This window comes from Globicephala melas, chromosome 19, assembly GCF_963455315.2.
Source record: "Globicephala melas chromosome 19, mGloMel1.2, whole genome shotgun sequence".
NCBI classification, from domain to species: Eukaryota; Metazoa; Chordata; class Mammalia; order Artiodactyla; family Delphinidae; genus Globicephala; species Globicephala melas.
Window position 1 is genome coordinate 3087562 of NC_083332.1, and position 17912 is coordinate 3105473.

The 17912-nt window shown below is 53.3% G+C and overlaps 1 protein-coding gene across 1 annotated transcript; it reads left to right on the plus strand.

The window, feature by feature from the left end:
* Nucleotides 1–11508: 11508 nt before the first annotated feature.
* On the plus strand, nucleotides 11509–16387 carry UBE2S (ubiquitin conjugating enzyme E2 S). The gene is made up of 4 exons (XM_030851183.3): nucleotides 11509–11734; nucleotides 12344–12491; nucleotides 13830–14020; nucleotides 15912–16387. Exons 1-4 carry the CDS (start codon nucleotides 11732–11734, stop codon nucleotides 16239–16241), a joined length of 672 nt encoding a protein of 223 aa, XP_030707043.1. The 5' UTR covers nucleotides 11509–11731; the 3' UTR covers nucleotides 16242–16387.
* The last annotated feature ends 1525 nt before the right edge of the window (nucleotides 16388–17912 follow it).

Consider the following 17912-nt stretch of genomic DNA (forward strand, 5'->3'; position numbering starts at 1 on the left):
TCCTGATAACTGCCCTTCACCCAGCCATCTGATCGGTGACAGGGTCAACAAAGAGACCTCTTATCATCACCAGAGGAGGGGCTTTACAGTCCTCAGGTGATATCACTGTCCCTTGCCCAATCCCTGTTACCTGGATCCCCACCCAGAGCTGCACTCCATTGGCTTGGGCCAAACTCTCCTTAGAGACCCCCCTGGGCTGGGCCAACACCTGCCGACCTCCCTGAGGCCTTCAATGGTTTTCTCTGCTGCCCTGGTCGTGGGGCAGGCACATCTGGAGAGCCACGGCCACTGCCAGTGCCACCTGTAGGGGTGGGAGGTGGTGCTCTGCATCACCCCAAGATGGCAGAGAAGCAGCATCCTCTCCTTCATCTCCCCCTCACACACTGGGGAGCCTCTGGGGTTTCGGGGATTCCCCAACACCCTACGCACAATTTGCCCCCAATTCTCTCTGTATATAGCCATGTTCTGGGGCGGCCATTCCCCCACTCTTAAAGGGCTACATGCCCCCTCTCCCAGCCCCCAGGGCGAGGTGAGGGGGCCTCTTCTCCCTCCCCTGGGCCGTCCCCCTCCCTTTCCTCTCTCCCCACAAATCCTGGCACCTCAGCTCATCCCTTTTCATCAGGAGCCTGGGGCAGATAACTGACCCTCAGCTCCCACCACACTGAGGAAACTGAGGGGTTACCCCCAATCTACCAGGGCCCCAGTGCCAGTTTGCCAGTTTTTCAACTCCACGCTTACAGCTGCTCCTTTGGGTTCCTCCAATCCCCTTGAGGGCCTCACCACACCCAGTATCCCTATGGCAGACTGTGACTTCCCCCAAAAGGAGCCAGCTTGGGCGCCTGCCCCTCCCAGACCCCTCCCCTCTGCTCACCACCCTCAAGGAGCCCTCAGCTTTCTCCAGCCCCCAGAATTGGGGGATTCGGGGCCTTTCAGCTTTTGTATGCCCCCCTCAACTTGCTCTTTCCCGGCCTGGATTCCAGGTATCTTGCCCCCTCCCCACACTCACTTGACACAGGCTGCCTGACCCTGGGGCCTTGACCTCTTATCTCAAATAAGCCATAGTAGGGAGAGGTCTCGAGGTGGGTGAGGAAGTGGGCATGTCCTGCCAGATCCCCTTGATGCTTCCAGAGATGGGACCTCGCCATCTGAGTCTTCCCTCACCAGCCCCCACCACCTCATAAATGCATACACAGGCTTGTGCGTACACACACACACACACACACACACACACACACACACACTCCCATTCCAGTGAGGGGGCAGTGGAGGGCGGTACAGAAAGAAGATCAATTCTGGACCAAAAGAACTTCCAAAGCTCTGCCTGCTTCCTTATCCCTACCCACCCTATTCCTCCCCCCAACACCTGACTCTTGCCCCAGTTCCCTGGTGAGGACAGCCAGCCGAGCTGCAACTTGGTATTTTTTTGAATAAACAGATGTTTTCCTGATCCCTGGTCTCAAGTATACTGTCGGGAAAGGATGGGTTTCCATCTCCGCATTTGCAGGTCACTGGGGAGTCCCCTTTGTGGCCAAGGAAGGCGGGCATCTAAGTGTCTTTACAGGTAGGTGGTCAGGGCTGCTCCAGCTGTCACCAAGAGAGGAGTCAGGCATGGGGAGATGCACTGTAAGATGCCTTCAAATCCTTAGTTTCTTCCTAAGAAAGCTTCTTCCCTCTAAGCAGGTAAGCATTTGTTTGCAGATTCTATTTGTTTGCGCCTCCTTATATTTGAATTCTTTGCCTGAACATCATTGAAGTGTGTGTGTGTGGGGGGTGTGCATCTGCATTAGTTTCCTGGGGCTGCAGTAACAAAGTACCATACAACTGGCAGCTTAAACAGAAATGTATTCTCTCTCAGTGCTGGAGGCTGAGAGTCTGAGATGGAGGTGTCGGCAGGGCTGAGTCCTTCTGAGGCTGTGTGGGAGAATCTGTCTGTGCCTCCCTCCTAGCTTCTGGTGGCTTGCTGGCAATGCTGGCATTCCTCGACACATCATCTTCCCTCTGTATGCGTGTCTCCTTGGCAAAATGTCTCATTTTATAAGAACACCAGTCATCATGGATTAGGGCCCACCCCAATGATTTCATCTGCAAAGACCCTGTTTCCAAACAAGGTCACATTCACAAGTCCTGGAGTTTAGGACTTCAACATCTTTGTGGGCAGGGAGCAAAATTCAACCCATAACGGGGTGTGACAGAATAGTCTAAATGTCAGTTTTTATGATAACTGAAAATCATTTTCCACACCTCTCTCCTCCCACCCAGTGCACTAAAATATTTCCATAGTGATGACTAGAATTGCCCCCTCCTTCTGTCTCAAGAAGTGCCTCTAAGGCTTGGTTTTATGAACTTTAGGACAGCTCACCTCTAGGAGCATCTAAGTGTTTGTTTACTAATATCAGACTCATATTACATCAAAGCATTAGTTTGCTCGTACCTCTGGGTTGTGTGTGCAGGGCATTTCAGCATTGATTTTATCATTAAGAAAACCCCTTCCTCTCTAGTGTATTTAAATGTTTGCTTCTCAGATATTAGACTTTATTCCATATCAGTCAGGGTTCTCCAGAGAAACAGAACCAATGTGTGTGTGTGTGTGTGTGTGTGTGTGTGTGTATTCCTGTTAAGGAACTGGCTCATGTGACCGTGGGGGTTGGCAAATCCAAAGTCTGTAAGGCAGCTGGAAACTCGGGCAGGCTTTCGAGGCTGCAGTCTTGAGGCAGGATTCGTTCTTTTCCAGGAAACCTCAGTTTCCGCTCTAAGGCCTTCGAATGATTGAACGTGGCCCACCATATGATCTAGGATAATCTCCTTTACTCAAAGTCAACTGACTGTAGGTGTTCATCTTGTCTACAAAATACCATCACAGCAACACCTGGGCTGTGTTTGAACCAACAGCTGGGCACTGTAGCCGACCAAGTGGACACATGAAACCTAACCATCCTCACAGGATAGTGCTTGCTGGAAGGAGTGTGATCTGTGGTTGAGAAAGCCTGCCCCCCTTCGGTGCAGTTAAGTGTTCACCACCGGCTAGATTTCACCTGCTGAGGTCCATCTGTTTGACCGTAGGTTAGTGGGGTGGGAGGGGGTGATACCTTCAAGTACTGGTATTGGATCCCTGGTGAAATGCCCCACGTGGTGTGTGTAAGGGTTGTTCGACCGTTCTTAGAAATCGCCTCTTTGTGCTGGCGATTTGTCTATAGAAAATTGGGGGTGGGGGTGGGGAGGGAGGGTGGTGATGTAGTGTGTCGAAGTATGGGATCATTGAGCACTCAGAGAGTCTCCTCCTGGGCACAGACTAGGGCCGTACTTCCCTGCCTCCTATTGTGCTTTTTTTGTTTTGTTTTGTGTGCCAGATACAAACCCTTGTTGCTTTAACAACTGGGGCTTTGGGGCTGCTTGTTACTGCAGGACAGTGCAGCCTACTCCAGCCAATGTGCCTTGCCTGTGGAGAGGGGAACTGGGTGGCTTTTTTGCTGTACACTCTTGCACTTCTGAATTTTTTGTAGGTGCGTTACCTACTTTTAAAAAAATAAAGTCTAAATGTAAACGTCAATGGTGCCGGCTTTGACTGCCATTCCCCTAACTGAGCAGATGCCCAGGGCGAGCTTAACACAGGAGACTAGAGTCTCATTCCCCTCCCATGCAAGTGATTAGCTTCCACTCTGAGTTGTAACGCCAAGGCTTAAATGTATGTATTTTTCATTCAACATGGCCTCTATGTGCCTGTCAACTACTTCATTTCTGTTCAGCCAAGAAGAAAGCAATCTGATCCACATGTACCGTGCTTTAGTTGAGCAAGTCAACGATAAGATCTGGCATAAGCATTTTCGCCTTTGTAACCTAACATTTGCTCAATTTGCAACTCCACTGTGTTGATAAATACAGCCTCTGAGCAGCTATTCTTAACCGGCATTTGAGGGGGCGGGCTTGCAAACTTCTGAAATCTATACCAGATGTTGTGTGCATGTGCCTTTCTTTTTTCTTTTCATTTCTTTTCAACTTTATATTTTGAAACAGTTTCAAACGTGCAGAAGTTACAAGAATAAGTCCAAGAACTCATGTACAGCTTTTGTCAATTCACTAATTGCTAACATTTCATCACACTGCTTTATGGTTTTCCTCCCATATAAATATTTTTTTTCAGAGACACTTGAGAGTAAGTTGCCCCCTAAGGGACATTTCTGAAGGACAAGGACATTCTCTTACACAGCCACAGTATAGTTATCAAAAGCAAGGACTTAACACTGATGAAGTCCATGTTCCAGTTTCACCAACTGTCCCAGTATTGTCCTTTGGAGCAGTTCTCTTTTCAGTCCCTGGTACCCCGGGATTAGGTGTCGAATCTGGTTATTGTGTCTCTCGAGGCTCCTTGGACTTGAACAGTTCTTCAGTCTCTTTCATGACACACGTTTCTGGAGTCCAGGCAGCAGCATAATTTTTATTCCAGTCCCTACCACCAGACGTTTAGGGTTTTCCCATTTCTCAATACTATGAACAATACTTTGAGGAATATCTTTTTGCACACCATGGGGAGCATTCACTTGCTTTTCCCTGGGAAGACCTCCCAGGAGGGTGAACTTCTGGGTCGGAGGGAGGTGCGTTTTTAAGACTTTTGCTGCACAACGCCAAGATGCAGTTCCGAGAGCCTTGCCAAGTCCACGTATGTGAGAACGTCCATTTGCTCCCACCCTTGCCGGCATCAGGCATTATTCTGTTTAATCTTGATGTGCATCAGAGGTGTCTGTTTTACGGCCGTTATAGGAAGCCCCTAGTTACTATTGTGCTTTTTTTGTTTTGTTTTGTGTTTTTTTTTGCGGTACACGGGCCTCTCACTGTCGTGGCCTCTCCCGTTGCGGAGCACACGCTCCGGACGCGCAGGCTCAGCGGCCATGGCTCACGGGCCCAGCCACTCCGCGGCATGTGGGACCCTTCCGGACCGGGGCACGTACCCGTGTCCCCTGCATCGGCAGGCGGACTCCCAACCACTGCGCCACCAGGGAAACCCCTAAAGTTTGTTTTTGTCCAACATGAAAGTCTGTGCTCTGCCGTCTAGGGTTTTTGGAGCGGGATAAGAGCAACGCGTTTCATTGCTGCTGTCTGTCACTAGAGGGAGCACCTGATCCACTGCAGGCATATTTAGCAATTAATGCGGGCCCCTCCCACTGGCGTAGAGCTCTAACCTCTGTTCAGGGGCACAAAGGAAAGTGGTTCTTGCTAATTACCTACCACAGCCTTACAGTCAACTTGCTTAAAAATATTAAGGCCACTAAAGGGGCAGAGAACACATCAGCAACCACAGACTGTGAACTCAGAAATAAAGATGGAGGCATTTACTCATGAAAAGATGCTCAGCCTCACTGGGAAGAAAGGAAATGCCGATGAAAGATGAGGCACATTTGACCATGACTGGCACATATTTTGAAGCCTGCTAATACTCGGGCTCATTTCTGCATCAAAACATTGACATCGGCTGCTTCCTCTGCCTGGAACAGTCTTTCTCCTCTGGATAAGCACAAACCTTGCTCCCTCGCTTCCTTTAAATATTTGTTTCCTTCTCGATGAAGATCTACCCTGACTCCCCGCATCTAAAATTCTCCCCCCTCCCCCCAGTGTTCCCAAACCTCCTTACCTTAACTGCTCTAATTTTTATAGTAATTTTTTTTATACTACCAGCTTTTCTTACCCACTAGCCCAGGACTTTCCCAGTGCTGGCACTCAATGAAAGTCCAGCATCTTGGGCAACCCCGTACAGTTGGCCACCCTGGGTTTAGTGCTTACTGTTTATCTGTCTCCCCACCAGAATGGAAGCCCCAGGAAGGTGGTGTCTTGCTTCCTGTCTTGGTCACTGATGTATCCCAAGCACACAGAAACACAGCCTGGCAAATAGTTGGTTCTAAATGAATTACTGAATGAATGGATCAGAGCCTAATGGTGAGGATCTAAATAAGTAGAACCCTGCCAAGGGCTACTTGGCAGAATTGCAAACACATGCTCTTTTGATCCTGAGATTCCACTTCTAGGAATTTCTCCTTCAGGAAAGCTCACACCTTTTTTTTTTTTTTTTTTTTTGGTGGTACGCGGGCCTCTCACTGTTGTGGCCTCTCCCATTGCGGAGCACAGGCTCCGGACGTGCCGTGGCTCACGGGCCCAGCTGCTCCGCGCCATGTGGGATCTTCCCAGACCGGGGCACGAACCCGTGTCCCCTGCATTGGCAGGCGGACTCTCAACCACTGCACTACCAGGGAAGCCCGAAAGCTCACACCTTTGCCCAAAGATAAACGTTTGAGGATGCTCACTGCAGCTTCTAGCCACAGACTGGACCGGCATAAACACCCTGGAGAATGCTAGAAACTCCCGTGTTCTTATCAAGGACCGCTGTGCATGCTGCCGAGGGAGGATGTGTGGGAATGTAAACGTCCAAGTAGTGTGGGGAAGAAGACACCCAGATATTAACAGCGGGTACCTGAGGGGGTGGGATTGCGAATGTGGGAGTGGAAGGAGAGCTGGAGAGCTGCACCTCCTACTTTTACCTCTTGCACTGCAGTAACTGTGTGAATTTCCCTCCAAGCATGTATTTCTTTAGTGATTTAATACAGATGAACAGAAGAAATGAAGATTAATTTCTGAAGCTAGAATTCAAGCCGAAGGGACAATTTGGGTTTCACTGAGCAAAAGTAAGTTTCCAGGTCTCCAATATTTAGGAAAGTAAGGACAGCCCTCCCCTAGCCCATCCCCTGCAGATTCCAGTCTCCCAAACTAACACAAAAGGCCCATCACTAGGCCATCTCCTGAGTCATTCTCAGATCCGCCCACTTCTCGGCCATAGCCACCACACTAGCCCAACCCATGACCAGCTCCCTGCTGGAGTTCCTGCTTCCACTCTGGGTCCTCCAATCTAGTCTCTACCCAGCAGCCCTGAGCCAGAATCTCAACATCAGTACCAAATCCACTCACACGTCCCGGTGAGAATTCCTCATTGGCTCCCTAGGGCTCTACCAAGCCTAGCCCCTCCATACCTACCTCTACTGGCTCAGAACATTCTTCCTTCAGACCTCTCTCTCCCTCTTTCTCCACCCCTCTGGCCTTCTTTCAGTTCCTCCCATCTCAGTATTTTTTAAAAATTCTTTTTAGAAAAATAACATCTTTATTCTGACATATAACTCACATGCCATACATAAAACCCACCAATTTAAAGTGTTCTGGTATATTCATAGAGCTGTGCATCTATACCATCACAATTTTAGAATATTTTCATTGCCCCAAGAAGAAAATCTACCCATTAGCTATCAACTCTCCATCCCCCAGTCCTAGGCAATCACTAATCCACTTTCTGTCTGCATGCATTTGACTGTTCTTGACATTTCATATAAATGGAATCATACAACATGTAGTCCTTTGTGACTGGCTTCTTTCCCTTAGCGTAGCGCTTTGGAGGTTCATCCATTTTGTAGCAGATAACAGTACTTCACTCCTTTCTATGGTTGTATAATATTTCATTGTAAGTAAATACCAGTTAGTTTATCCATTCACCAGTTGCTGAACATGTGGGTTGTTCCCACTTTTGGCTATTAGAAATAACGCTGCTATGAATATCTGTGTATGCCTTTTCACGTGGACATGTTTCCATTTCTCTGGTATATACCTAGCAGTGGAATTGCTGGGTCATATGGTAACTCTAGATTTAATCATCTGAGGAACTGCCTGACTGTTTTCCAAATCAGCTGCACCATTTTTCATTCCCACCAGCTGTGTGAGGGTTCCTATCTTCCACATCCTCCCTGACACTTATTATCTCACTTTTTGATTATAGCCACCCTGGTGGTGTAATGCGGTAGCTCACTGTGGTTTTGATGTGCATTTCCCTGATGGCTGATGATGCTGAGCATCTTGTCATGTGCTTATTGGCCATTTATATATCTTCTTTGATGACCAGCACCATCTCTTCTCAGGGTTATTGCAACAGCCTCCTCCCCGGCCTCCCTGCTTCCGCCCTCATCCCCCTTCATTCTCTTCTCCATCCAGCAGTCAGAGTGAGACCCCAGCATTCCGCTGCTCAAAACCCTGCCATTGCTCCCTGTTCCCCCGGAGACAAGACCAGAGTCCTAGCCACGGCCTTCAAGGCCCTGAATGATACCGGCTCCCCAACTCCATCCACACATACATCTCTCTAACCTCAGCTCCCCACACCCTCCCCCTTGCCCACTCTGTTCCAACCAAACCAGCCTCCTTGCAGTTCCTTGCACGTGCTAGGCCTTTGTTCCAGCTGTTCCCACTGGCTGGAATGCTCTTCCCTGATAAGCACATAGCTCACTTCCTCCCTTCCTTCAAACTTGTGTTCACATGATACCTGCTTGGTAAGGCCTCCCTGGCCACCTGGCTTAAAATTCACAACCTGGCACACCCTGAGCCCCTCCCTTGCTCTACTTCTCTCTTTTTCCACAGCACTTGCTCCCTTCTAACATACCATGTATTTTATTTATTTATTACATTTCACTTCTGTGTCTGTCTTCTCTCACCACAGTAAGCCCCACAAGGGCAAAGATCTTTGTTTGCATACGTATCCCAATCATCCAGAACAGTGCCTGGCACACAGTAGGTGCTCAATAAATACTTGCTGAACAAACACCTTGATCTGTCAGGCACTCTGCTAGAGTCTAAGAACAGGGTCCCTGTGCTCCTGGGGCTGTACTCATCGGGGGACAGAGACAAACACGTAAGCAAACAAATAATAAATTCTTATGGACCAGGAAGATCAAAGAGGGTGAAGTAAACAGAGCATGGGAGTGGAGGTGAGGAAGCTGCTCTGAGAGGTGACTTTTTTTTTTTCCAGCCGTGCTGCACAGGTTGTGGGATCTTAGCTCCCCGACCAGGGACTGACCTCAGTTCCTTGGCAGTGAGAGCGAGGAGTCCTAACCACTGGACTGCCAGGGAAGTCCCATGAGAGGTGACATTTTAAGGTGAGCCTAGGCCATGAGGAGGACAGAGGTGGAGGAAAGCCCTCCTGGCACAGGGGACTCCGGTGTAAACTTCTTCAGGTCAGGCAGAGATTGGCTTATAGCAGGGAGACAGACAGAAAGAGGCCAAGGGGGCCTCAGGGAGAGTGTACTTACAGATCTCATGGGAGTTTGGGATTTACTTGAAACGCAGTGTGTTGAGGGCTCTTGGAAAGTTCTTAGCAGGGGTGGGGCCTGTTGGGATTTCAGGGGTCAGTAAAGAGCAGCCTCCCTGAGGTCCAACCCCTGCCACTGCCTGTTTCTGTAAACAAAGGCTGATGGGAACACAGCCAGCCCCTACATCTGCACATGGGCTTGGCTACTCTGGGGCTATAGCAGCAGAACTGGGTACGCTGGGACAGAGACTGATGGCCCGCAAAATCAAAAACCTTTACTGAGGTTTGCTGACCCCAATTTTAAGATGCAGGCGATTCCTTCCTTCTCCCTCAGGTCCTGTCGACGTCACCGATCGCCATCACGTCTCCCATCCCCACTGCCACCATCTTGCTCGCCTCCCTCTCTATTAGCGCCCATGGCCCTGTCAAAGCCTCCAATGGCTCCCTAGGGCTTGAAGACAACACACCGCCCACCCGGCAGAGGCGAGAGATGTAACCGCTGCCCCCGCTTACCTCTCGGACTTAAGCACCTCCCTCCGACCTACCCTCACTGGCTTCCTGGTGGCGCCCCAAACACACCAAGCGCGATCCCCTCGCCTCGCCTTTGCATGGGCTGTTCCCTTTTCTGGAATGCTTTTCCCCTAGACCTTCCCGCATGGAGCCCAAGTGATCCTTCCTCAGGTCAAAGAGCAACCCCCACCCCTCCCTTTGTAGGCCCTTGGCCCTGATTGTTCCTCTACGTCTTTATCACTCGCTGACATCATAGGATATACTTACTTTACTGTCTGGCTTCCCCACGAAGACGTCAGCTCCCTGAGTGCGCAGGGATTTTGTCCCTTTTATGCTCAGCCATATCCCCAGAGTATCCTGCCTACCACATGATAGGTGCTCAAAAATAAAAGCGTACTGAACGACTGAGAGTGTCCCGAGGGGAATCATAACATCCACCTGACAGGACTGTGGCAAGGATTCAATGAGATGAAGCATGCAAAGAAACTAGAACAGTGCCCTGCCCAGCGAGCACCGGATCGATCACCACCACTCTCGTGACCATCATCAGTTACGTCTGTTGAGTGGACTTCTGAGATACAGCTCAGTCTGACCACCACCTCCGCCATGTCCCAAGTGGGGGGCGGGGGGGCCCTGGGCAAGTCACTTGACCCCTCTCTTCCTTCAGGGTTCTTGGGTGTTAACTGGGCCGGACTCCTCTGCACCCGGTGGGATAACACCCAAGGCGAGGCGCGTGGGATGCCCGCGTGCGGCCAATCTGCCACAAACTAGTCATGGCTACGGCGGTGGGCGTCTCTGCACGTTCCTGGCCCCTGTTCCAGAGGCTGGGGCCCCCTGAGGAGTCTTTTCGGGACCAGGGCAGAGAGGGCCTGACGGGGGCGCCGCGGCCGCACCGCACAGGAGCCGAGGAGGCGGGTCAGCTCCCGGGCCTCCCGCTCTCAGGGCGCCGACACTGGGCCGCCCGGGGCGCTCTGCGCCGGTTCACCAGACAGGGAAAGGGAGACCCGGCGAGGCCTGGCTGGCGGGAGACCGCTGTCAGTCACAGGCAGGGCCAGGCCCTCAACAAGGCCTGGGGGCTCTTCCTTCTTTCTCGGGCACAGTCCTCACAGGAGGAGACTGAAGCCTGGCTGGGGCCAGAGGTCACGCACTGGACGGCCAGGCGTCTAAGCCTTCAGCGCCGGGTTGACACACCACGCAGGTCACAGGTCATTCTTAGCACAAAATGGCGCCTCGGAGAAAAACGTACAACGATTCCCAGCGCCCACCCCCACTCCCGGCTGAGGAAGGGGCGCGGGCATCCGCGCACACTCATTTGCATACATAAAAATCAACGAACTTCATTGGCTGCAAGCGCCTGGGTCCGCGCTAGGCAAGGCTCCCATTGGTCGCTCTCCATTTCCCTCGCCCCCCCAACCCCCGTACTGCCTTCTCCGTCAAGGATTGGCCCGCGCGCGTCTCGTGACGCCACTCCACGACTGCGCGCCCCTATTGGCCGGCGCGCCTTCTATCGTCCTTTTAAACCGCCAGAGTCCCACCTCCCTTCGCCCTGCCCAGGCTCCACGGCCGACCGTTAGTCGCGTGAGTGATCTCCTGGGCGTCGGGGCACGCGCGTGCGCCAGCGTCTCATTCAAATGGGCCAATCAGCGGTCGCGTCGCCCTTCACGTCCTCTCCCGCTCTACTTCCCTTTCTCCGCCACTCCATCCTCCCGGATCCCTCCCCGACCACCGCGTACCCCCATTGGCCGGCCCGCCGAGCGCCCCCTCCCCAACTTCGGCCTGCAGCTTGCTGGAAGGGAGCGAGCTCGTCGAACGCCGAGGGCCGTGCGCGCTGACGTCACGGGTCGAGGCACGGCGAGAGGGGCCCGCGAAGGGGCGCGGCCTGTGGGCGGATATAAAAGGGCGGCGGTGCGCGCGCGACAGGCTTAGTGCGGCCGGGCACTGGGGGCGGGTGGAGGTGCGGTGCGGTTCGCGGCGGGCGTCGGAGGCAGCGGGGAGCAGAGCGGGGCCGCCGGGGCCTCGCTAGGGCCGCAGCGGCAGCAGTTGGGCCCCCCGCCCCGGCCGGCGGCCGGAGAGCGCAGGAAGGGGGCCGGGGGGACCCGCCCCCGGCCGGCAGCAGTCATGGTGAGCTAGGCGTCCAGGCCCGGGAGGGGTGGTTGGGCCCCCCCCCCCAGAGGAGGAGGCGGGGTCTCAGGAGCCTCTCGCGGGCGGCTTGGGGGATTGGAGGGCCCACCTGGGTATCCCGGGCCTGAGATGGGCCCAGGGGCCTTCCTGTAGGCGGGGCGGGGCGGGAGGGGAGGGCCCGGCCGAGCTCCGGGCTTTTTGGCCCGCCCGTGGGTGTTTCGGGAACAACGACGCTCCGCCGCCGTCTCCAGGCTCGAGTTGGGGTTTCCAGGGTGTTCTTAACCAAGATTAGGTGGGGAAGGGGGACCGGCATAGGCCTCGGGCCTGCCCGGAATCATTCGGGGACCTTGCGGAGCTACGAGCGGGCTTTGGGGTCTTCTGGGGAAGGTGGAGTCATCCGCAAGCCCTCGGCAATCCGCCCTATTTCTAGTGGGAGATCAGCTTGGGGCGGTCGCCTGAAGCATCCTGGGTTGGGGGTTCTGGGAGCTCGGGGTGATTGACAGCCTGGGACTGCAGGAGTAAGACTAGGGTGCCACTGCATCCTAGATCCTGCAGGAGGCACCAGGCCCTGGCTCTGCCCGTGGCTCACCCCCTTGTCTCCATACCTAGAACTCCAACGTGGAGAACCTGCCCCCCCATATCATCCGCCTGGTGTACAAGGAGGTGACGACACTGACAGCTGACCCACCTGATGGTATCAAGGTCTTTCCCAATGAGGAGGACCTCACTGACCTGCAGGTCACCATCGAGGGCCCTGGTGAGTGTGGGAATGAGAGGGAGGGGTGCACTTCCTAGATCTCCGTCAATCTTAGAGCAAGGATAGGAGGCTCCCACTGTAAGGTGGACTGCCAGACCCTGAGGACGCAAGGGTAGACATGACAGACACACCTGTTACACATGGTGCTCACAGTATGCAGGGCAGGACACTAGAAATGACAAGTAATTGTATATACTTTCCCCGTAAGTGTTGTGAGAAAAATTCTGGGGGCCAGGAGAGCATATAATGGGGCCTTACCTGGGTTTGGGTGTTTCCTCCATCCTGAAGTATGGGTAGGAATTAAGTGGGATTGGGAAGAGGATGCCAAGTGGGGAGAAGTGTCAGCAAAGGCCTGGAGGGGAGGCTGGATCATCTCAAACTCCTTCCTGCCGCCAGTGTTAGGCTCTCTGGGGACCAAGCAGAGAACAAATGCAGGCTTTCAGGGAGATAACAGTAATAACCAAATAACTACAGGGGACCGTTTGATCTTGCATAGTGGCTTAGCAGGTTGTTTCACGTGCACTACATTTAAGTTATTAGTTGAATTTTTATAAGTGAAGAGTGTGATGAAGGACCTAGTCTGGAGTTGAACTTGTGGGGAGGGGGTCAGGGAAGACTTCCTGAGGAAAAGAAGAAAAAAGACTTGTGAAGCTTATAGGGAACAGATCTTTTAGGGCTTGTAGACCTCTTTTAAAGGAGTTTGGAAAGGAAGCCTTTGGAAGGTTTAAAGCCGGGCCAGTGGGTCGCTTCAGACTTCACTTTGACTTCAGTGAGGGTGGGGATACAATCTGGAGGCCGGTCAGGAAGCCGCTGACCATGGGCATCCATCAGGTGAGAGAAGTGGTTCCGCTGGACTTGGAGGTGGGCTCAGATTCTGGAGTGGACCTGGAGGTCAGCTGCCCAGGCTATGATGGGTGGGACGTGGGGGCTGGGGCATGAGGAACAGCCATGGGTCTGGAACAACTCCCAGTGTTTGCTGCAGCAGGGAAGACCACGGAGTGGACAGAACTGTCCTGACATTTGCCTGAGAAGCTTCCAAATAGATGTTTTTCCTAGGAGCTGAGTGGGCACGTGTGTCTGTGCCTCTTGGGAAGGGTGTGCTGTGCCTTCACTTGGGAGTGAAGAGGGATCCGTGGGTGGGGACCACCAGTCAGGGGGTTTACTCTGAGCTGGGGGTGGTGCCTGTGGCCCCCTGGGAACCTGGGCCTGTCTTCCTCTCGAGAACCCCCCGTCTGGTGGAGGAGGCGGTGGGACACTTGCCTCGCAGCCAGACCGTGGCTGCCTGGGGTGCCTGGAAGGCCTGCGCCTCCTGACACTGTCCCCCTCCCTGCATTCCAGAGGGGACCCCCTACGCCGGAGGCCTCTTCCGCATGAAACTCCTGCTGGGGAAGGACTTTCCTGCCTCCCCGCCCAAGGGCTACTTCCTGACCAAGATCTTCCACCCAAATGTGGGCGCCAATGGTGAGATCTGCGTCAACGTGCTCAAGAGGGACTGGACAGCTGAGCTGGGCATCCGGCACGTGCTGCTGGTGAGTTCTGCCTGGGCCTGGGCCTCCCTCCTGGACGCATCCCAGTGATGTCCAAGCCACGGAGCCTTGTTTCTCTCCTAAAGTCAACACTGAACTGGTTGGGGCTTCTACATAAGAATCCAGATTTCCAGCTTTTCTGGAAGGGTTGGCGGTGCCCAGCTACCTTTGCTGTGGAACAAGTGATGGTTTGTGTAGCAGGACGGTGTTCTGACAGGTACAAGTCAAGCGTCTGGTTAGGGCGAAGATAGACTGTCCAGTATCCTACAGCGTACAGTTCATTGGTGTTTCAGTAGTCACAGCTTGTACAACCATCACCATTGTCATTCCATCGTTCCTCAACCAGGGGTGGTTTTGTTCCATTGGGGACATTTTTAATTGTCACACCTGGGGGTGCTACCAGCACCTACTGGGTGGAGACAGGGAAGCTGCTGCACATCGTGCAGCAGGGACCACCCCGCGGAGAACCATCCAGGCCCACCTCAGCCAAGCTGAGGTGGAGACAGCCAGACTACTCTGGTGCTCCAGGGTCCCCATAGGCCACTTAAAGCATGTAGGTCACCTGATGCCTCTCCACCCCTCCCACAAGGTGAAATTTAAAAAAACAAACACTGAATTTCTAATGAGCCCCTGGGGCAGTTGGTAGGGAGGACTGGGAATTGGGGTTTCCTGCAGGGCCCCGGGGAGGATTGAGCACCAAGGTAAACAGACCCCAAACCTTTTCCTCCTCTCCCTGGAGTGTCAGTGGTGGCTGCCAGCAACACCAGAGATGAGCTCACAGAATAACTCCCAAGTGTCCCCAACAATCCCTAGGGCCTGCAGTGCGGGGCCCTGGCCAGGCTCAGCCATGGGAGGGCAGCTGTGGGAAAGGCGGGCAGTCAGGCCTCTGGTTGTGGGGTGCAGTTGTCAGAATTAGGGTGTGATGCTGGTCCCTCATGATTATCAGTGATGTGTGTTGGGCCAGGTGCTTTGGGGAGTACTTGTTACTGCCCCCATTTACACGTGAGAGCATTTCACCTGCTCAAGGCCAGACAAGTTCTGGGTTCCTGGGGTGCTCTGCGTTCCCTTTTAGAATCAAAGTGGAGGTAAAACAAACACGGCTTAGGGGCCACAGCTGTCTGGGTAGACTCCTCTTAGAACGGTCCATTGGTGGCTGGCTGGTCACACCTTTCGGCCTCGATTTACTCTGCAGTTAAAATGGGCAGATTAAGGAATATTGAAGACTCACTTCCTTCCTGGACCACTCTCGACTGTCCTCGGGCATCAGTCTCTGTTTATGCCCTGGTGCCTTTCTCTTGGGTATTAACAGCTTGCCCAGCCAGGATTTGTGCCTCTGCCCTTGAGATTCCTGTTAAAGCCAGCGATAGCTGTAGCTTTAAGCATCTTCCTGTAGTGTAACGTAGAGCTAGTTGTCTAGTTGCTAGTTTCTAAGTTGTTCCCCTCGCTTCCTTTTTTTTTTTTTTTTTTTTTTTTTTTTGGCTGCATTGCGTCTTCATTGCTGTGCACGGGCTTTTGTCTAGTTGCAGCCAGCAGGTGCTACTCTTCGTTGTGGTGCGCAGGCTTCTCATTGCAGTGGCTTCTCTTGTTGCAGAGCACGGGCTCTACAGCGCAGGCTCAGTAGTTGTGGCGCACGGGCTTAGTTGCTCCACGGCATATGGGATCTTCCCGGACCAGGGCTCGAACCCATGTCCCCTGCATTGGCAGGTGGATTCTTAACGACTGTGCCACCAGGGAAGTCCCCCCTCACTTCCTGAATGACCTGGGGCGAGTCACTGATCACGGTGCCTGCACACATGTGCCATCTGGGGGAGCGGTGTTGGGAGTTGAGGCCACAAGGCCGGACGTGTGAGGCTTGGGGGACCGGCCCCCCCTGACCCTGGCGCTCTCCCCACAGACCATCAAGTGCCTGCTGATCCACCCTAACCCCGAGTCTGCCCTCAACGAGGAGGCGGGCCGCCTGCTCTTGGAGAACTACGAGGAGTACGCCGCCCGCGCACGCCTGCTCACAGAGATCCACGGGGGTGCAGGTGGGCCCAGCAGCGGCAGGGCCGAGGCCAGCCGGTCCCTGGCCAGCGGGGCTGTGGCCTCCACCGCTGACCCCATGGCCCCTGGGGGCCCAGGAGGGGTCGAGGGGCCCATGGCCAAGAAGCACGCGGGTGAGCGTGATAAGAAGCTGGCAGCCAAGAAAAAGACGGACAAGAAGCGGGCGCTGCGGCGGCTGTAGTGGGCTCTCCTCCCTCCCTCTCCCACCCGCCACCCACCTGCCCCCAACTCTGTCTCTAAGTTATTTAAGTTATGGCTGGGGTGGGGGAGGGCACGGGGGCACTCGGACCTGGATTTGTTTTTCTAAATAAAGTTGGAAAAGCAGCTGTTGTTGCCTCCACCACCCTGGCTTTGAGCAGTGGGCGCCCCAGCCCGAGACTTCACGTGGGCTGAGCACAGGTCTCTCAGCTCAGCGGGCCTCCTGTTGGAGTCAGAGACGCCCTCTGTCTGAGGGGTGCAGTGCCAGGCACGGGCCTGCTGCTGATCTCTCCTGCCCTTGTTCTCCTGAAATGGGCATAGTGGCCGGGCAGTGGGTGTGGGAGCTCCGTCTGTCTGCTGTGCGCTGGGGCACTTGATCCCGCTCTAGCCAACAGAACATGTTCCTGTGGATTTCTGTATCATATATCACAAATCCCAGGCCTGAGGAGACACCTGTCTTACAATTTGTGTTGGTTGGAAGTTGGTGTGACGGGCTGGTCGCTGCTCGGGTTTCAGAAGTGAAGTTGAGGATCCACTGGGCACGTTCCTTTCTCGGGTCCTCTTCAAACTCAAAGCTGGCGGGATTCAGTTTCTTGGGGTCATAGGGCCTGGGGCTATCCCCAGCTCCTAGAAGCTGCCAGGGTTCTTGCCCCACAGCCCCCTTTTGTGGGACCCAGTTGATTAGATGAAGCTGATGAGCCCCGGGTGATAACTTGACTGCAGGAACATGTCCCAGCGTGGTCACAGGTTCTGCCCTCACTCCAGGGGTAGGGGCGGGAGACCCGGCGGCCCAGGTCAGCTTCCTGCATGCACCCCTGCGGCATGGCCCTTCTCCCTGCCCTGTTCCTTCATCTGCAGGAGGGCAGACCTGCTGGTCGTCGTACCTCTTGGACTGTTATGGAGGGTCAGGTAAGGGCCGCAGACCCGGACAAGTGTCGGGGTTCTCGGCTGGTGGGAGAGTAGGGAGTGGTCGGCCTTGGCAGAAACCAGCAAAGGCACAGATGGGGAGGCCAAAGATTTTGTCGCCCTCTGTCAGGCTCTGTGCCGGGCCTTAGGACACAGTGTCAAAAATGATCATAAAATACAGAGAAAAGAAAGCCTGGTATGCCAGTTTTCACAGTTGCTTCCTTTGTAATCAGCAAAGCCTGTAAATATAACCCACATGTTCACCAATGGATGAATGAGTAAAGGAATTGTGAATTCACACAGTGGAATACTACTTAGCTAAACACTGATACACAAAATAACATGCTGAGTGAAGCCATATACGCAAGAGTACAAAATACTTGATTCCATTTCTATGAAATTCTAGAATAGGCAAAGTTAGTCACTAAGGGCCAAAAGCAGATCACTGGCTGTCTGAGATAAGTAGGATAAAGTGTACAGGGGTGTGGGAAGGCTTTGGGTGTGATGAGTACATTCCAGATCCCAATTATGGTGGGGGTCACATGGGTGCATAATTATGTCAAAACTTATAAAGTATATACTTAAAATAGGTGTATTTTACTTTGTGTAAAGTATATCTAAGAGAAGTTGATTTAACTTTTTAAATCAAGGACTTCTGTTTATCTAAAGGAAAATGAAAGACAAGTCAGTGGGACAAGTCAGTGGGGTTGTATGCAATCGAAATGGACAAATCCAAACATGTATAAAG

Excerpts from the sequence above, each read along its gene's own strand:
- UBE2S (XM_030851183.3), top strand. Across the intron at positions 12,492-13,829 it reads GGTCACCATCGAGGGCCCTG|AGGGGACCCCCTACGCCGGA; the intron begins GTGAGTGTGGGA and ends CCTGCATTCCAG. Across the intron at positions 14,021-15,911 it reads GCATCCGGCACGTGCTGCTG|ACCATCAAGTGCCTGCTGAT; the intron begins GTGAGTTCTGCC and ends CTCTCCCCACAG.